Source organism: Mustela lutreola, chromosome 11 (genome assembly GCF_030435805.1).
Source record: "Mustela lutreola isolate mMusLut2 chromosome 11, mMusLut2.pri, whole genome shotgun sequence".
Lineage (NCBI taxonomy): Eukaryota > Metazoa > Chordata > Mammalia > Carnivora > Mustelidae > Mustela > Mustela lutreola.
Window position 1 is genome coordinate 40,317,195 of NC_081300.1, and position 15,856 is coordinate 40,333,050.

Sequence of the window (15,856 nt, forward strand, 5' to 3'; positions counted from 1 at the left end):
AATTGGTTGCTTCTGGGGGTCGGGACTGGGACTGAACAAAAAGAGGCATTAGTATTTTCTGGTGTGATAGTAATGACTATATCTTGAAAGAGGTTTGGGTGACAAAAGTGTATGCATCTGTCAAAACTTAGCATATGGGCACTTAAAACTGGTGCCTTTCATTGTGTGCAGTTTTTTCTAGGAGGAAAAAGTGTAATCAAATCTTGAGCTCTAGTTAAAGATATGGGCATGACATATTTAGAGTGATGTGTAATTATAGCTAGTACGTAATTTGAAATTCATGAAAAAGATGGATTGATGGATGGATAGAGAAATGGGTAGGTGATGTGATAAAGCAAGAATAGTAAAATGTTTAACACTGAAATCTTAGTGAGGGACTGTGGGTTTTCATTACAATTCTTTCAAACTTGCTGTGAGTGTGAAAAGTTTCCTAACAGTATTTCAGGAAGAATGCCTAGCAAAGCAAAATATGCCATTCAATTAATTTTGATAGTACTTAGTTTAGTTTTCAAGGCAACTCGACAACAAATGGTAATGATTGAGCATCTGTCATAGCATCATATATGTTTTATTATATACTGAGGATACAAGAATAAATACAGACTAAATTTTTGGCTCAGAAACCTTACAATTTCGTAAGGGAGACCAAAGTGAAATCAAATCAAACTATCATGGGAGAAACCATATGTCAACCATTTTTTGGAATACTCTAATTTCAAATACTTTTACTTTTTTTTTTTTTTTAAAAGATTTTTATTTATTTATTTATTTGACAGACAAATCACAAGTAGGCAGAGAGGCAGGCCGAGTGAGAGGGGAGAAAGCAGGCTCCCTGCTGAGCAGAGAGCCCGATGCAGTACCCGATCCCAGGACCCTGAGATCATGACCTGAGCCGAAGGCAGAGGCTTTACCCCACTGAGTCACCCAGGCGCCCTCAAATACTTTTACTTTTTAAGTGTTAAGGGATTCATTAAGTAAATGGCCAATGTCACTTTGATTGCTTAACATTGCAAGACTTTTAATATAAATAAAATAAAAATCAGAGAAAAAAAACCTCCTGTCAAATGCTGTATTTTATTTTGTTTAGCACACCTTTTTTTTTTGCCATAACTGTACCCTACTTCTCTGTTGGTTCCGTGACCTTGTTTACATAATATTTAAAACTTATGGGGCGCGTGGGTGGCTCAGTAGGTTGAGCACTGGACTCTGGGTTTTGGATCTGGTCATGATCTCAGGGTCATGGGATCCAGACCCACCTACGGCTCTGTGCTCAGAAGGCAGTGTGCTTGAGATTCTCTTCCCCTCCTTCTGCCCTCCCCTTCCTCCCTCACCCCCACCACTCTCTCTCTCTCTCTCTCTCTCTGAGATAAATAAATAAATCTTTAAAAGGAAACATGCAAGGAAAAAGGTACTAAGAATACTTAGAAAATTCAATGAAACTCAGAAAAAAAGACATTCTCATGGGTTGGAATTATCAATTTCCCCACCCTGCTCCTTTGATAGCTCCCATCTGCGGTCCATCTTCCTCTATAGCCCAAGGGCTCTTTGATCATACCATCATCTTGCTCCAAAATTTTCTCTGGCTCTCTACTGCGTAATGTAGTCCTACAACCTTAGCCTGTGGTCTGTACCTGCCTTTTCACCAGACTGCTGCTGGGCCCACTCATTGTCATTCTCCAGACACTAGCCACTCTCAGTGGTTGGAGGTGAGCCTCTGGTCCAGCTGATCTCTGTTTACAGATCTTCACTTTTTCATGAAAAGTCCATCTCTCTAAGAAAGCGTCTTAGATAGTCCCACCCCAACCTCACAGAGCGATTAATATCTGCAAGCAGTCTTGGAATTTTCTTTCTATCTCTGATGGCTGGTTTGCTGCAGATTGTCTTGATTTTCAGAAGGTGCTTGCAACTATCACTTCCACTGCTGTGGGGGCCCTTGGAGGGCAAGGGTTGGGCCTTACTCATCTTTGGATGAACTTAAAGTCACTGAACAGTGCTCAGCACATAGTGAGAATTCAACATGCATTGTTTAATTGAATCTCAACATTTATTCTTAAAATTAACCGCACCAGGCTGAGTGTATTATTTGTAAATGCATCAGCCAGTATCATTTCTTCCAAAATGCAGCCTTTACCCCCGCCCTTAAGATTTATTTATTTATTTGAGAGAGAGAAAGAGAGAGAGAGAATGCAAGCACATAGGTGAGCAAGCGTGGAGGGGCAGAGGGAGAGAGAATCTCCAGCAGACTCCCTGCTGAGGGCACAGTAGGTCATCTGTTGTCAAGAGGCTCCACCTCAGGACGCTGAGATCGTGACCTTCGCTGAAACCAAGAGTCAGACCCTCCACTGACTTGGTCACCCAGCCATCCCTAAAGGACAGCCTTTCTAACAGAGACAAAGGCTCATGAATGACCTTCAGCTAGACATTGTGTATTTCACCACCAAAGGAACCATATGGGTACTATTTGGCTTCTATAAGTCTGGGCCTAGTCTCCCAGGTAATCCTGAAACATACCATATTTTATCTGGGAGGAGCATGGTTCGCAGTGTCAGGTATTGGCCTTTGTGGGTTTGCACTGCAAATCAACTTATTAATTTGCTTAATTCTTTTTCTTTTAAGCGTTGACGCTGATTGACTTTGCTTCTTTCGCTGCGTGCATAGTGCCATCTAGTGACCAGGGGACATATAACACTCATTGACTCCGACAGCGACTGAAACAATGGCTCTAGGATGTGCCCAGGCTTGGGTAATTATGCTTCGGTTATTCCCTCTGTTTCTGTAGTCCGGAGGACCTCCATGTGAGTTATTACTAGGTGAACGGTACACATAGTTTAAGGCTAAGTCAACTCAACATGGTCTTTTTCTAGTGGGAGTATATTTAGAAGCGTTCGGGAAGTTTGTATTTTGCGCCCTGTCTCACTTCTTTCGTAGTTTCCCCCCAAGGGCTGTTTCCCCTCCACAACCTGGTTTTTGTCCTTTGAGAGAGAGCCCTGGAAAACTGGGGCCACAGCACCAGTGGTTCTTGGAGGGGTAAAATAAATCTCTAGCAGAGCTCACCTCAAGACGGTTATATGACCAAACTTTCTACTAGAAGAAGCCGCAGATGAGACGAGGTGGGATGTGGGGGTTCCATCCTAACACGGGCCCTGGGTAAAAGGGCAGAACAATAAAACAGTCCAAGCAGTCAGCACGTAGAAACTCTGAAAGAAACAAGAGTCTTTGAGCCCCTGAAAATAGTTTCCACTATGCATTAAAATCTCATAGTTCTCTTCACACCCAAACCCCTCAAATCTTTTCTCAGAGTCCACTGATTAATACTTCATAATGAGAACAAAACTTGGGTTTGTTTTGGGATGTACCAATTAGAGGTTGCAAATTTAATGAAGTATTGACAGATGGGGCGCTGACATCATCCATCATACACAGGCTTAGGAAATCCATTTTGAAAACTTGGCTGGATTTTCAAAATTCACACTTGTCCTGCTTGGGTGTATCATGAGGAGACAAAGATCAAAACAGCCCATTCCTGCCTTCAGTGACCTCCGTTGCAAGGGGCAAGGGGATTTGAAGCAAGAATAAGATACAGGAAACAATTAAAGAAATAGAGAAAATCATTTGCTTTTTCTTCTTTCATCTGTATTTTGCTTTTCTCCAACAAAGTACATGTAATTCAACAAAATATTTTGATAAAATATCACTTTAAAAAGAAAAATTGGAACAAAATAAAGAAGGGGTTGAGCCCAGGCAGTACATCTTTCCAAGAAAAATAATTAAATAGCCTCATTGCTAATTTTCCTAAGCCATCTGACCATTAAGCAAAAGACAATTTAAAAATTTTAAAATATTGATATTTTTGGCTAGTTAGGGATAGATGGGTGCTATCCTAGTGATTTATTATAAAGCAAACAAATATTAAACCAATTCCGCAAAACGTATAAATATTTATGAGCAGACAAGCACGAACACAGTTATATAACCAGATTTTGTAGCTCAGGACACGTCTAGTCATTTCACCAATGAAAAATCATTTCTATCCCTTATGTTAATTAGCAAACCCTCTGATAGTGGATTTTAATAATGATATTTGAAGGGCTAAGTAACCACCCCTGGAATTTCAATTTCTGATTAAGATTCCTCAAACACCACTCTTGTTAAGTGGGAAAACACTAGAATTAATTTGAATACATGTTTATCACATACCTGATACTGAAGTGTTTTGAAATGAATTACCTCATGGACATGACAACAGAAGTCATAATGAAGAAGCAGATCAATACATTTTATCTTAAGGTCTTTGTAGCCACATTTTTTAAAAATTTGGTGTGAAGACAGAAAGAATAGTTTACAGACTTAAGTTAAAAATATAAAAGAAAACAAGGAAAGGTCACTGTGCTATGTATAGAAGCCTCAGAATTGAGTAAGAAAAAAAATTAATCCTTAGAATGAGTTCCGAGGGAAAGGATAATTATGCTTCCCCTAGCTTATTGGAGTCATTGGTGGTGCACGTATTGCCAGTGTCTGAGGAAACTGAAAGGCAATGCAAAGCATGTGGCCAGGGCCACAGAGCTGGGAATGTCAGCTGCTGTCAACAGTACTTAGGTCCATGGCTTGGGACAACCGGATGTGTTTTTGCTTTGATTACCGTTGAAATTTCTCTGTAGGCTTCATGGATACTCTGCAGGCTCCTCATTTAGGCTGCTTTCAACCAGGTTTCAACTTTATTACTGCAACAAGCACATTTTACTAATAATTAACCGAATAATGGGATGAAGAAATTCATGCATTTCGTGGAAAAAATAGTACAGCTTTTCAAGTGAAGGCTGGTTTTTCACCAGGTCTTACCGGCTGAGTTGTGTTCCCTCAAAATTCATGTTAAAATCCTAACCGCCAATACCTCAGGATGTGACTATATTTGGAGATAAGGTCTTTACAAAGGGAATAAAGTTAAGAAGAGGTCATCAGGATGGGTCCTAATTCAATATGACTGGTGTCCTTATAAGAAGGGGAAGTATGGAGATAGATATGGACAGAAGGAAGACCATGAGAAAGCACAGGGAGAAGACTGCCCTTGACAAGCCAATGAATGAGGCCTTGGAAGAAACAGACCCTGCTGACACCTTGATCTTCGACTCCTAGCCTCCAGAATTGTAAGAAAATAAATGTAATTTAAGGCCCCCAGTCTCTGTGACTTGGTTGTGGCAGCCCAAACAGACTAACACAGCAAAATTTGTACTGTGTCACTGACTGTCCCAGGGGGAAGCAGATGAATGTTAGGGGAGTTTAGTGGATCATATACACATGGTGAGGCAGGTGAGGAAAACTTCAAGGCAAAGGCCAGGGTCCTGAGTCTGACACAGTTGAGGAGGGAGCCATTACCACCAACAAGCCTCAAGGAGAAAGGAGAGGGAGTGGGTCTGGGAACTCAGAAAAGGAGTTTCTGTAAAGAGAGAGGTGCTTGACAGGTGCCCACAGAGGGAGAGAGGGGAAGACATGCCCTGATCTTGTATTTCTCTTTCTGGACATTCTCCAGCCAAGGCTTCCCCCCCGACCATACCCACCTTAGAGGGAGAGGGCAAGGATGCCCATTGAAGCCTCTGGGAAGAACAAGTTCCAGGTCTCAGAGCAACGTGAAAAAGAAGACTAGAGAGTGGACATAAAGAGGCAAATGGAAAATGTCCAGCCAGGTGCATATCTGGATTTTTAACAGAGGCATACCTGCTTCATCTCATTGTCTCTACTGGGCTAATGGATTGGTCGACGTTCTGGAAGCTGTGGAATAATGAGAGCCCATTTCCATTCACTAATGGACTTGATACAGGTTTCAGAATATTTGTGCCGAGGATACGTGGGTATGGAGGAAGGTGTGGGGGACAGGAGACAGCAGTTGAAGATCTAGTGACATGGCAGCATCCACAAAGTGGAAGTTCAAGGCTCATGTGCATTGTCTGTGAAGTAGTAGAAGAGTTGAAGGTAGACTATGATAAAGATAGAAATGGCCTAAATTTGTGCCATCCAATTGGTAACCACTTGCCACAGGGAGCATAGCCCTAAACTGTGAGGGTAAGAACAAATCTAAGAAACAAATTAAATTTTTCTTGGTACAAAAAGAGAGAGACTTGCTCTCCCCTTTCCTCTTCCTCAGAGCATTTACTTTAGAAAACTTAATCATTGCTAATTCTTTCTCTGCCCTTTTCAGATACTATAGAAATCTTTTTAAAACTAAATGAGCTTTTTGTTAAATTTCCAAGGAGCAATGTTTTTCTCTAAGACCTGGGAGTCATCTCTTTGAACATCAAAGATGAGAACATCAAGGAAGAGAGAACCTCGATCTCCCCTTCTCCATGGCATCTGGCTCCAGATTGTAACTAGCTACCTATCACAGAGATAGTAGTCTTATTCTTTCTTTGGATAAAGGCAGTCAGCAACACAATGGCTACCTCAATTCCCAGGTGAATTTAAGACACACTGTGTATGACCAATGGTGCTGGCAAGTGTTGCTTGATGACAAGATCTCATTATGTTGTGAACACACATGTAATGGGTTGTGTCTGCCGGGCTATATAAAAAAGTGAGATTTCTGTCTTTGCAATTTCTTAATGGGTGGCCTGTGATGCACATCCCATTCTGGCATAATGCTTGTTCAGTAATAAAACTGTTTTCTTTCTCTTCTACTCATGCAGAGAGTTTTTTCGGGTTGGCAGGAGATAGTTTTTTAATTGGATTTTTTAAAATGTGGATTTAATTTAATTTCCACAAGAGCAACCAGTTGAAAGGTCAATGGAGGAGGTACGGTGGCATCCTAGAACATTCAACACACAAAGGAAGGCAGGAAAGGAGCAGACAAATGAAAAACAAACAGATGGGACAAAGAGAAAACAAATACCAAGATGGCAGGCTTAAGCTCATCAATATGAATAATTGATGCAAGTAGACTAAACCCTCCCCCCAGCATTCTAAGTCAGGAAGTGTTAAAATGGTTAAGAAATAAGACCCACCTCTCTATGTATAAGAAATACATTATAAAGTTGAGAGCAAAAAGATCCGATATAAATTATGAGAACACTAAGCATAATAAAACCAGTATGGCAATATTAATGTTAGGCAAAGCAGATTTCAAGACAAAAAATATAATCAGAGAGAAAGAGAGATATTCTATAATGATAAAAGGGTCAATTCCCTGAAGAGACACAATAATGCTAAATATATTTGTACCCATTAGCACAGGTCTAACACGTTTCAAGATACAGGTAGCAGAACTGGAAAAAATTAAATGAGGAGTAGGCAGAGCCACAATCAGCCAGAGATTTTAATATCCCTCTCTCAGCAGTTAATAGAAACAATAGGCCAAAAAAAAAAAATCAATGATGATAGAGGACTTGAACTCCACTAAAATAGCAAAGCCAAGAAATTTTGGTATGTTAAAGAAGTTAAGATTTAGTTACCTTAACACCGTCTTTGGAAGCACCTCATTTCCAGGTGTTACTTGATAAGCAACATCTTACTGTAAACATTTTGATGCGGTGGTGGTTGGAATATGGTCTGTAGGGATCAACCAAATATTGCTCCCATGTGCCATTTGGGATAGGAGCTCTGAGGTCACAGAAATACTGCATGGTCTTTGTGCTTTAGGAAGTCTTGCTGTGCCAGTGTTGTGAAATATTTATTATTGATGTTGCATTATAGTATAGGCAGAAACATTGATCTTTTCTCTTATAAACTATACTAAGTTACTAAAGCAGCTTCTTAACACTGATTGAATGATTTCATCTCTTTGAGTTAGATGTGTGAGCTTGCTTTAGCTGAACTCAACAGCTTCCTCCAATGTTACTTTGGGGGCAGAGAGCGAACTCCAGTCCCTTAGGAACAAGGTTGCCAGAATTGGCAAAGAGAAATACAGAGTGCCTAGCTAAATCTGAATTTCAGCTAAACAACAGAGATTTTTTTTTTTTTTTTAACTAGGGGACATATTTATATTAAAATACATCTGAAATTAAAATTTCAGCAGGCCTTCTGGAAATGATGCTTTTCCAAGGTTGTAAGCAGTTCTAATTCAAATACTGAAGTCAAACGCCTTCTTTCGGGGAGCTGTCTCCTGTGATGCAGAACTATAGTCCTTGTAAACTATGACGGAGCAATAAAAAGATGATGGAAAAGGGTCACTCTCAAGGTCATCTTTTTATTTAAATATTTTATGATGATGCCCATACAAATATAATCTCCCAAGGAACAAATGTAAAACTTAAAACAAATCATCATTTCAGGTACAAAAAAACCGTTTAGAAAATGTGATTATGTTACATACAAGAGACAGGTTAGGTTTTCCAAGTCTGTCCAAGGAGGAAGATTAAGACCAAGTTTGGATTTTTGGAGTATGCAGGTCGTACTCACATTTCACACAGTAGTGAAATTCCTGTTGCATACACGGCAAAATAGAACTATTAAGTATATAATGGGAGGAAAAAAAGCAACAATTGCTAAGTAGAGAGTAAAAAATTTAGATCATAGAAGATTGACCTTCATCTTGGCCACATACTTATGATATTTAAAAGTATCTGCCTTTTACCCATATATACAGTAAGTAGGGGCAAAACGTATCAATCTTTTGTATAGCATAATTCAAGTAAAAAACACGCCTAAAAAAATAATTCTTGAAGATTCATTTCCCTAGCAAAATACCTTGAAAAATAAAAATATTACATAGTCTTTAAAGTTTATGAAAATTATTTTGTTGTGGGAAATATTCACATAAACTGTTACTGATGTGCATGTATGCTTTGAAACTTTAAATGCCCTGTTTTTTCAAGGAGCAATTAAAGTATAATCTACTAAGAAGCCAAAATACCCAAATAACTTTGCAAAATGAAAGGCAAGGGTGTTGTCCAATTTCAGCCCCAATTGTTCAACTGAATATTTAATATTTAATATTCACGTAGTTAGGACTGGCCAGTCAGTGATTTTGAGATGTAGAATAAATTCATAATTTCAAACTCACAATTACTGACAGTATAGGGTTTTTCAGTATTTTTTTTCAACTACAAACAAAAGAGGATGGTTTCTAAAATTTGATTTGATTCCACAAACATTTATTCGGCACTCGTGTTATGTACTGAGGATATATAGCAGGGAAACAGCCAGGTTCTTATCACAGTGGAGAAGCCAGTCTGATGGTTAATTCAGCTGTACAAAATTAGAAGACAGTGTATCCTGAGTTTGTAAAAATAGTATATTACTCTAAAACATAAAGTGATGTTATATTTATGAATTTTGCCCTGGATTATTCAATTGAACGGGAAGTGTTCATTATTTTCATGATTTTGGGGAGACACAGGGAAGCAATCATGCTATTTTTACAGTTATATAAGACACACTCACAGAAGCATACAATGTGTGTTCTTTACCATGTCGATGTTCCCAAATTCAATCAACCTAAAATAGATTAAAAGGCCAGTCTTCTAACTTAAAGAAAACCGTTGTCTAGACCGTGCACACAGTTTTGGAGAAACGAGGTGCTGATAATCTACTAGGAGTGATCAAGAATGGGATACAGAACAGCAATGTTCACGGTGAATACAGGGGGGCAAGAGGCCCAGTCAGCTTCATGGGTGGCTGGACTGGACAGCTGATGCCCCGGCTACCCTGTGTCGATCTGGTAAACTCTCACAAGACAGACTGACTCCCTGATTTGCTTTGTGAATATTGTTTGGCTCTGACTCACTAAAAGGCACTTAAGACACAGACAGCATCGTCCTTATGCCCTCAGCAAACCCTGGGGCCTCTCTGAAGCCCACTCCTGGCGGATGGGGCAGCGAGGCCGGTGATAGATTAGTGATGAAGCAGTGTTTTAAGCCCAATGTGTAGGTCTCTTAAGTCTACAGGCTCATCAAAAGACTGGCCCATTGAACACATGAAATGAGACCCTGGGTCAGACTCTGGAGGACTACGATTTAGGAGTAAGAATGCTGTACGATGCTGTGCTTGGAGACTCTGGTGGAAGGGGTGGTGCGAATAGAAGTCAAATGACCAGACTCCTCTAAACTGAAATTTGGCAGGGGGCCACGGACCGCGGCTCCAGAAACCTCTGTCTTTCTGGCCATCTGTGAGGTTTCAGTAGGAAATCGGTAACCGGAGGCAGAGGTTTGCACCCTTTCTGTCACTGTCACGTTCCCTCCTGCTGCTGCAGCGGACACGGCCAGAGGGGACGGCAGCCCCAAGCTGGGGGCCAGGAAGCGCTCTCTCTCCCTCACCATAACATAATGCGCGTCTGGCAGAGGCTGAGAGCCTTCCAGAGAACCAGGCAGGCCCCCGTTGGGCTGTATGATTCTCTCGGTAACCACGACGCTACCGTCATTACCATATTGCCGCTCTACCGAGGGAGGGGCCGGCGCGTATACCCGCTCGGTCACAATAAGGGCCTGGGCCTGGCCAGGACCCAGGATCGCAGTGCTCGGCGGCATCGTGGAGCCTGCGGCATAAGAAGTTTCTGTTACTACAACGTTACCAGAAGCCAGTGGATCAGGGAGCCTTGTAGCTACCTTCTGACTCTGCCTGGAAGATTGAGAACTTTTGGTGACTATCTCCTGAGTTACTTTCTCTGTGTTTGCTTCAGGCAAAGGTTTTGGAACTTGAAAGCTACTACCAGTGAAGTAGGCATTCTCCGAATTAATCCTAGTTTGCTCACTGAATGAATGGGAAGTTGCCGTCATACTTGATGCTCCCACAGGTTTTTGCCTCGGCTCAATTTCCCCATCCATATCTATTTTTTGACCCAAGCAAATTTCAGCTAGTGTCCTGAATTTAAACCCTAAATCATCTAGAAAACGATCATCGAGTTCTCCTTCAATAAAACTGCAGCAGCCAATGGAACCATGGAGAGACTCGGTGTCTTCCTGAGAATAAACCAGAAGGCAATCTTTGCCTGCGTGAATGTCGTCTTCGTCAGTGTAAGAGGCAGCTTTCTAAAATGGAAATAAAACAGAGGCAGCGAATTAGTGACAGCTTCACTTAAGAATAAGGCGATATTTCGGGGCACCTGGGTGTCTCGGTGGGTTGGCCTCTGTCTTTAGCTCAGGTCATGGTCTCGGGGCCCTGGGATCGAGCCCTGCATTAGGCTCTCTGCTCCACGGGAAGCCTGCTTCTCTGCCTGCTTGTGATCTCTGTCAAATAAATTAATAAAATCTTTAAAAAAAAAAAGAAGAAGGCAATATTTCTGCCCCAAATGCATAACCAGAGTCTCCTTATAAGAAAACATCAGAGAAACACAAATGGAAGGGCATCCTACAACACAGCTGGCCTGTATTCTTAAAAAAAATTCCTATCATGAAAGAAAAGAAAGGCAGGACTCTGGACTGGGTCTCGGATGGGAAAAACAATGGCTACAGAAAGACATTATTGTGATAACTCGCAAAATTAAATACAGAATATGGCACTGTTAAATCTCTAAATTTGTTCACTATACTATGTTAAGAAAATGTGCATGTGCACGTGTGTACCTGAGTGTGTGTGTGTATGTGTGTGTGTGTGTGTGACAAAGAGAGAGAGGGGGACAGAAGAAGGGAGAGATTAGGAAAACAAATAGCAAATATGGCAAAGGGTTAATAATTGGGTAATGTGGATAAAGAATACACAGGAGTTCAAAATGTATAGGATTCTTGGAAATTTTCTGCGAAGTGTGAAGAGATTTCTGAATAAGAGTAAAAGATTGCTCACATACATACACAACCAAGTCTGACTGGAGCAGGGTAAGAGCAGAGAGGAAAAACCAAAATGAAACTAACAGGGCACCCCAGAGTGGAGTCTGCAGTGAGACTGAAAGGGGACGAGGAGAAACGGTTTTCTTAACACGAACCACATCGCCATCTTCCCGTGAAGCCAACAGGTGGGCAGATGGTCTGAAAGAAAGGAAGGGGGTAGGAGACAGGAAGGGGAAAAGCACTCCGGTAATGGGCTATGGTGCAGAGAGCAGACAGAAATAAACTGGCCTCCTCAGAAGCCCATGCCTCCGCTCCTCTCAAGTGTCCTTCAGATGCCCAACACTCTGACTCTGCCCATCCCTGTGTGGGGCCCATGGCCTTCTTCTCAAGAAAGGTACCCAGACCTGCTTCTAATTCCTCACTCCAGGCGTGAGGTTTCTGACTCCATCCATCACCTCTCCTGCACCTCTCCTCCTGATTTTTTATGAACTGCCTCCATAGTGAGGCCAAGTAGAGAACATCTAAACAGGATAGATTGGGATTTTTAGGTCTGGTATTCTCTCTGCTCCCCGCACGCTCATCCCTATCAAGTCTGCTCCCGCGGAGGAACTGTACTTTCTGAGCCACTGACATCTGGCTCCGTCATGGGACTTGCTCTGACTACTGAAATGTGAGCACAGAAAAGGCAGCTGTGTGAGGAGTCGGTCATTGCCCGGTTCTGCATGGCTCTGCAACCCGATCCCCGAGGACGGCCCCTGCCCAGTCCAGTGAGCTCTCTCGGTTTGTGTCTCAGAACAAAGGCAACATGGAGAAGAGGAGAGTTGTGTCAACTGACAAAAACAGGAATGTGAGAGATAAGCTTCTGTAAAAAGGAAGATTGTGGGGTCATTCATTATCACTAGATAGTGGAGCTGACTGATTGAATGGGTCTCCTCTGTCTTTCCTCATAGCCTATAGGCATTCTCTTAAAAAATGACAAAATCCTACTTAGATCCAAGGCAATGATTACCCGAATAATACGACTTTCAAATATAAACGTCTGCCTCCCCACCCCCCACCCCAGCACCTATTAAAACCAACCCTTACCTCAGTGAAATAACTTCTTAAGAATTCTTCATTGACTGGAACAGCAGTTGCTCGAGCTCCGACCAGGTCTCTGGAAGATCCTGTGGCTTTCATGACCCTTGTCCCATCAGCACCTATGTTGGCTCCTGTTGTCCCTATCCCTTCGGTCACTTGACCAGAAATCAGACTTCTGGGTTCTTCCCATCTTCCATCCATCTCAGTTACCTCATGATGCCCTTTGAGGAAGGCAGACCCACTTTCTTTGGGGGTTTCCTTGGTCATTACACCTCCCACTGTCATGTCTGTTCCTACACCCACTCCATGATCTGCTGCCACATGCAAAGGCACCACCTGTGAAAGTAAAGACAGTTGAGAAGTGAGAAGGACATAGGGTCGGTATAGGCGATAAAGGGCTCTGAGCTACGCTGGCAGGCAAAGGGAATAAGCTATTTCCACGGAGGCAAATTAGGAACAATACTTTGGGTTGAATAACATGTATTTGAATCATCTGAAGATCTTCATTCCAGCTTCTTATTTTGTCAACTGATTATACCCCAGGGAGAAAACAAAAATTAATTAAGTATGGTCTTAGTTCATTTATGCTATTGGCATCAATGCCACTTTGACTTTCCTTTAGGGTTTAATGCCTCCTTCTATAGTTCTTATATTTCTCTCTCTAACCCCCCCGCCCTACAGGTGGACGCATACTGCTCCAAATAAAGACTGTCTTCGCAAGCCTCCACTGCTACTCGGAATAGCTACCTAAGTTCTTCTTAACATGATTTCAAACAGAAGTGGGGTAGGCAACTTTTGGAAAGTGTTCTTTAAGAACATTTCTCCCAACCTGCTCTTTGGAATGAGGAGACAGCAGCTAGTGTGGGGAGCACGAAGACAGCATGGGAACGGAACTCATCCTTGGAGTAACGACAAGGAAGGCGGAGCCTGTAGAGGAATCATCAGGCTGATCCTTGACTGCCCACGTTCATATCTAAGCCCCTATTCTCTGAGTCCTCTGACCCTTGATGCTAAATAGTGTCCCCCTGAACACAATGCTTACTGCAGATGGTGCTGACAGACCCGGGGGGAAGATGCAACAGAGAGGCGATGGGACCTCCTTTTATTAAGTAGGGAGAAGGGGAAGTGGGGAGGTTTTGCCAAGATTTTATAACTGTTATGGGGATGGTGGGCTTCCCTTTCCCAATCCTATGTACTAGGAGGAACAGAAATGGAGAAGCACATCCTTCATTCCCTGATCCTTTTTTAACATTCTCTGGAACACAAGGTCTACCACAGTAGAACAAGACCACTTCAACTTTGCCCTGGCAACAAACACAAAATCATCTGAACCCTGTTTAACAAACACATGTGAATGAAATCTAGAATGACTACTTGACTTTCTCATGACTGTTCAGAACAGTGCCCCAAAGCCTTTTAAAATCAGGAAAGAAAACAAGTTCCAAGGACATCTGATTATCTGACCTTGTCTTCAGGTGGCGCCCCTTCGTTATTCCAAGGATGCAGCATCTCTATCGTGGCAGGAATCGGGGTGAAGCCTTTGGCGCCTTCTCCACTTTGGCACATCAGCAATAAAAGTGGTACAACTGGACAGAAACAGAATGGAGTCCAGAGAGGGTGAGTCCCAACATATTCTAAATTGATACCGCATGATTTTGGAATTTGTATCTTGCTTCTTAGAGTTCATTGTTCACTTATTTACAGCCCTAGCTTTGCATTTGTCTTCACTCTGATTCGACCTCGCCACGCTTGTTTTGGTGACTCATATCAAAGCCTAAAGGCAGCATGAGGGAGTCCTCATCCATCACTAAAATGCTGTGTGTGGTTCTTAGATGGAGCACCAAGGCTGGATTCAAAGCATATAAATCTTCAAGACCAATTTGGAGACTTAAATCTTTTGTTGTTCTTTTTCATCACTTTTTTTAATAGGAGAAAATTCACTATCCCCAAAAACATATATTCTAAAAGATCAAAAGCTCCTGGGGATAGGAAATTTTAGTATGTTCCAATGCTCTAGAACACTGGAACTTCTAAATACTCTACCACTTCATCCTGGAATAGAATTTAGCAGAAGGCATGGCAAACAGGTTCAAATTAACATCTGAATGACCCGAGTATTATTTTCAAAAACGACTCTCCATTAAAAGCCCTTAAAATATACATAACATTTCATCATGAATTCAATGAAATTTCAGAGCTGCCTCCTTACATTTTATTCTACCTTGGGGAGGAAGTGAAAGCCAAGGCTGTCTTCCTGATCAAGGTAGTAAAGAATTAATTACACCTGCAGGCAGTCCTTCCCAAATTAGTTTTTATGCCACTTCTATTCACCAGCTTCGGACGTTGAACTGACTACTTTCTCCACTCCCTTTTGTGTGAAAGAGCTAACAGCTCAGCAAATATAGCCACTCTGAGTTAAAAACTGAAATTAACCAGTGGCAACTCAACCATCTCAACAGATTTAACAAGGGCTTATCAAGTGTCTACCAGGCACCAAGCCTCACATGGGGCCCTGGGGAGTGTGAGATGAAAAGGCAATGTAAGGAGTCTCTGGGTAAAAGATAGAGTCCCAGCTCCAGTACCCACCTACAGACCTGGTGAGCTGAGACAAGTCATTTCTCCATACACGTCTATATTTTTGCCAGTAAAACAGAGACGATGATATGAAGGTACACTATACACTGCTGAATGCTGTGCATTCAATTGCACATCTACTACGGGCTTTGACAAGCTCCTCCTTAATCACCGTAATCACTGGGGGTGTCTCAGAGCCTCCCCCTTGCTCAGTGGCAAGTGGAGTGGGATTCCACGCGACCCCACACTGTAGTACTCTGCTCTTTCGTGAAAGGAAACCGCAGCTCTTCAGAGGCCATGCAGGGAAGGCAGGACAGGCTGTCGCTGTCAGGAAGCACCCAAGGACTCAGAGGTAGGGCTACTGTTGGCGCCGGGGAAGGGGCAAGCTAAGAAGAGGGTTTGAGGAGGCTGAGCCCCGACAAGTTGAAGGTGCAAAGCAAGAATTGCATTAACTTTGTATCCATCATCCAAATTCATACAACACATCTTTTCCAAGAGCCTGCTATGGGCAAGGC

General features: G+C 42.2%; 1 protein-coding gene across 1 annotated transcript in view; it reads right to left on the reverse strand.

Annotated features, from left to right (window-relative positions):
* Window positions 1-8,153: 8,153 nt before the first annotated feature.
* DSG2 (desmoglein 2) overlaps window positions 8,154-15,856 on the reverse strand; it is a 44,548-nt gene continuing 36,845 nt past the window's right edge. Inside the window, exons 13-15 of the mRNA XM_059138995.1 lie at window positions 14,232-14,353; window positions 12,774-13,103; window positions 8,154-10,952 (exon numbers count right to left, since the gene is read on the reverse strand). Coding sequence (XP_058994978.1) covers window positions 9,942-10,952; window positions 12,774-13,103; window positions 14,232-14,353 — 1,463 coding nt within the window. The 3' untranslated portion in view covers window positions 8,154-9,941. The remainder of the gene's footprint in view (window positions 10,953-12,773; window positions 13,104-14,231; window positions 14,354-15,856) is intronic.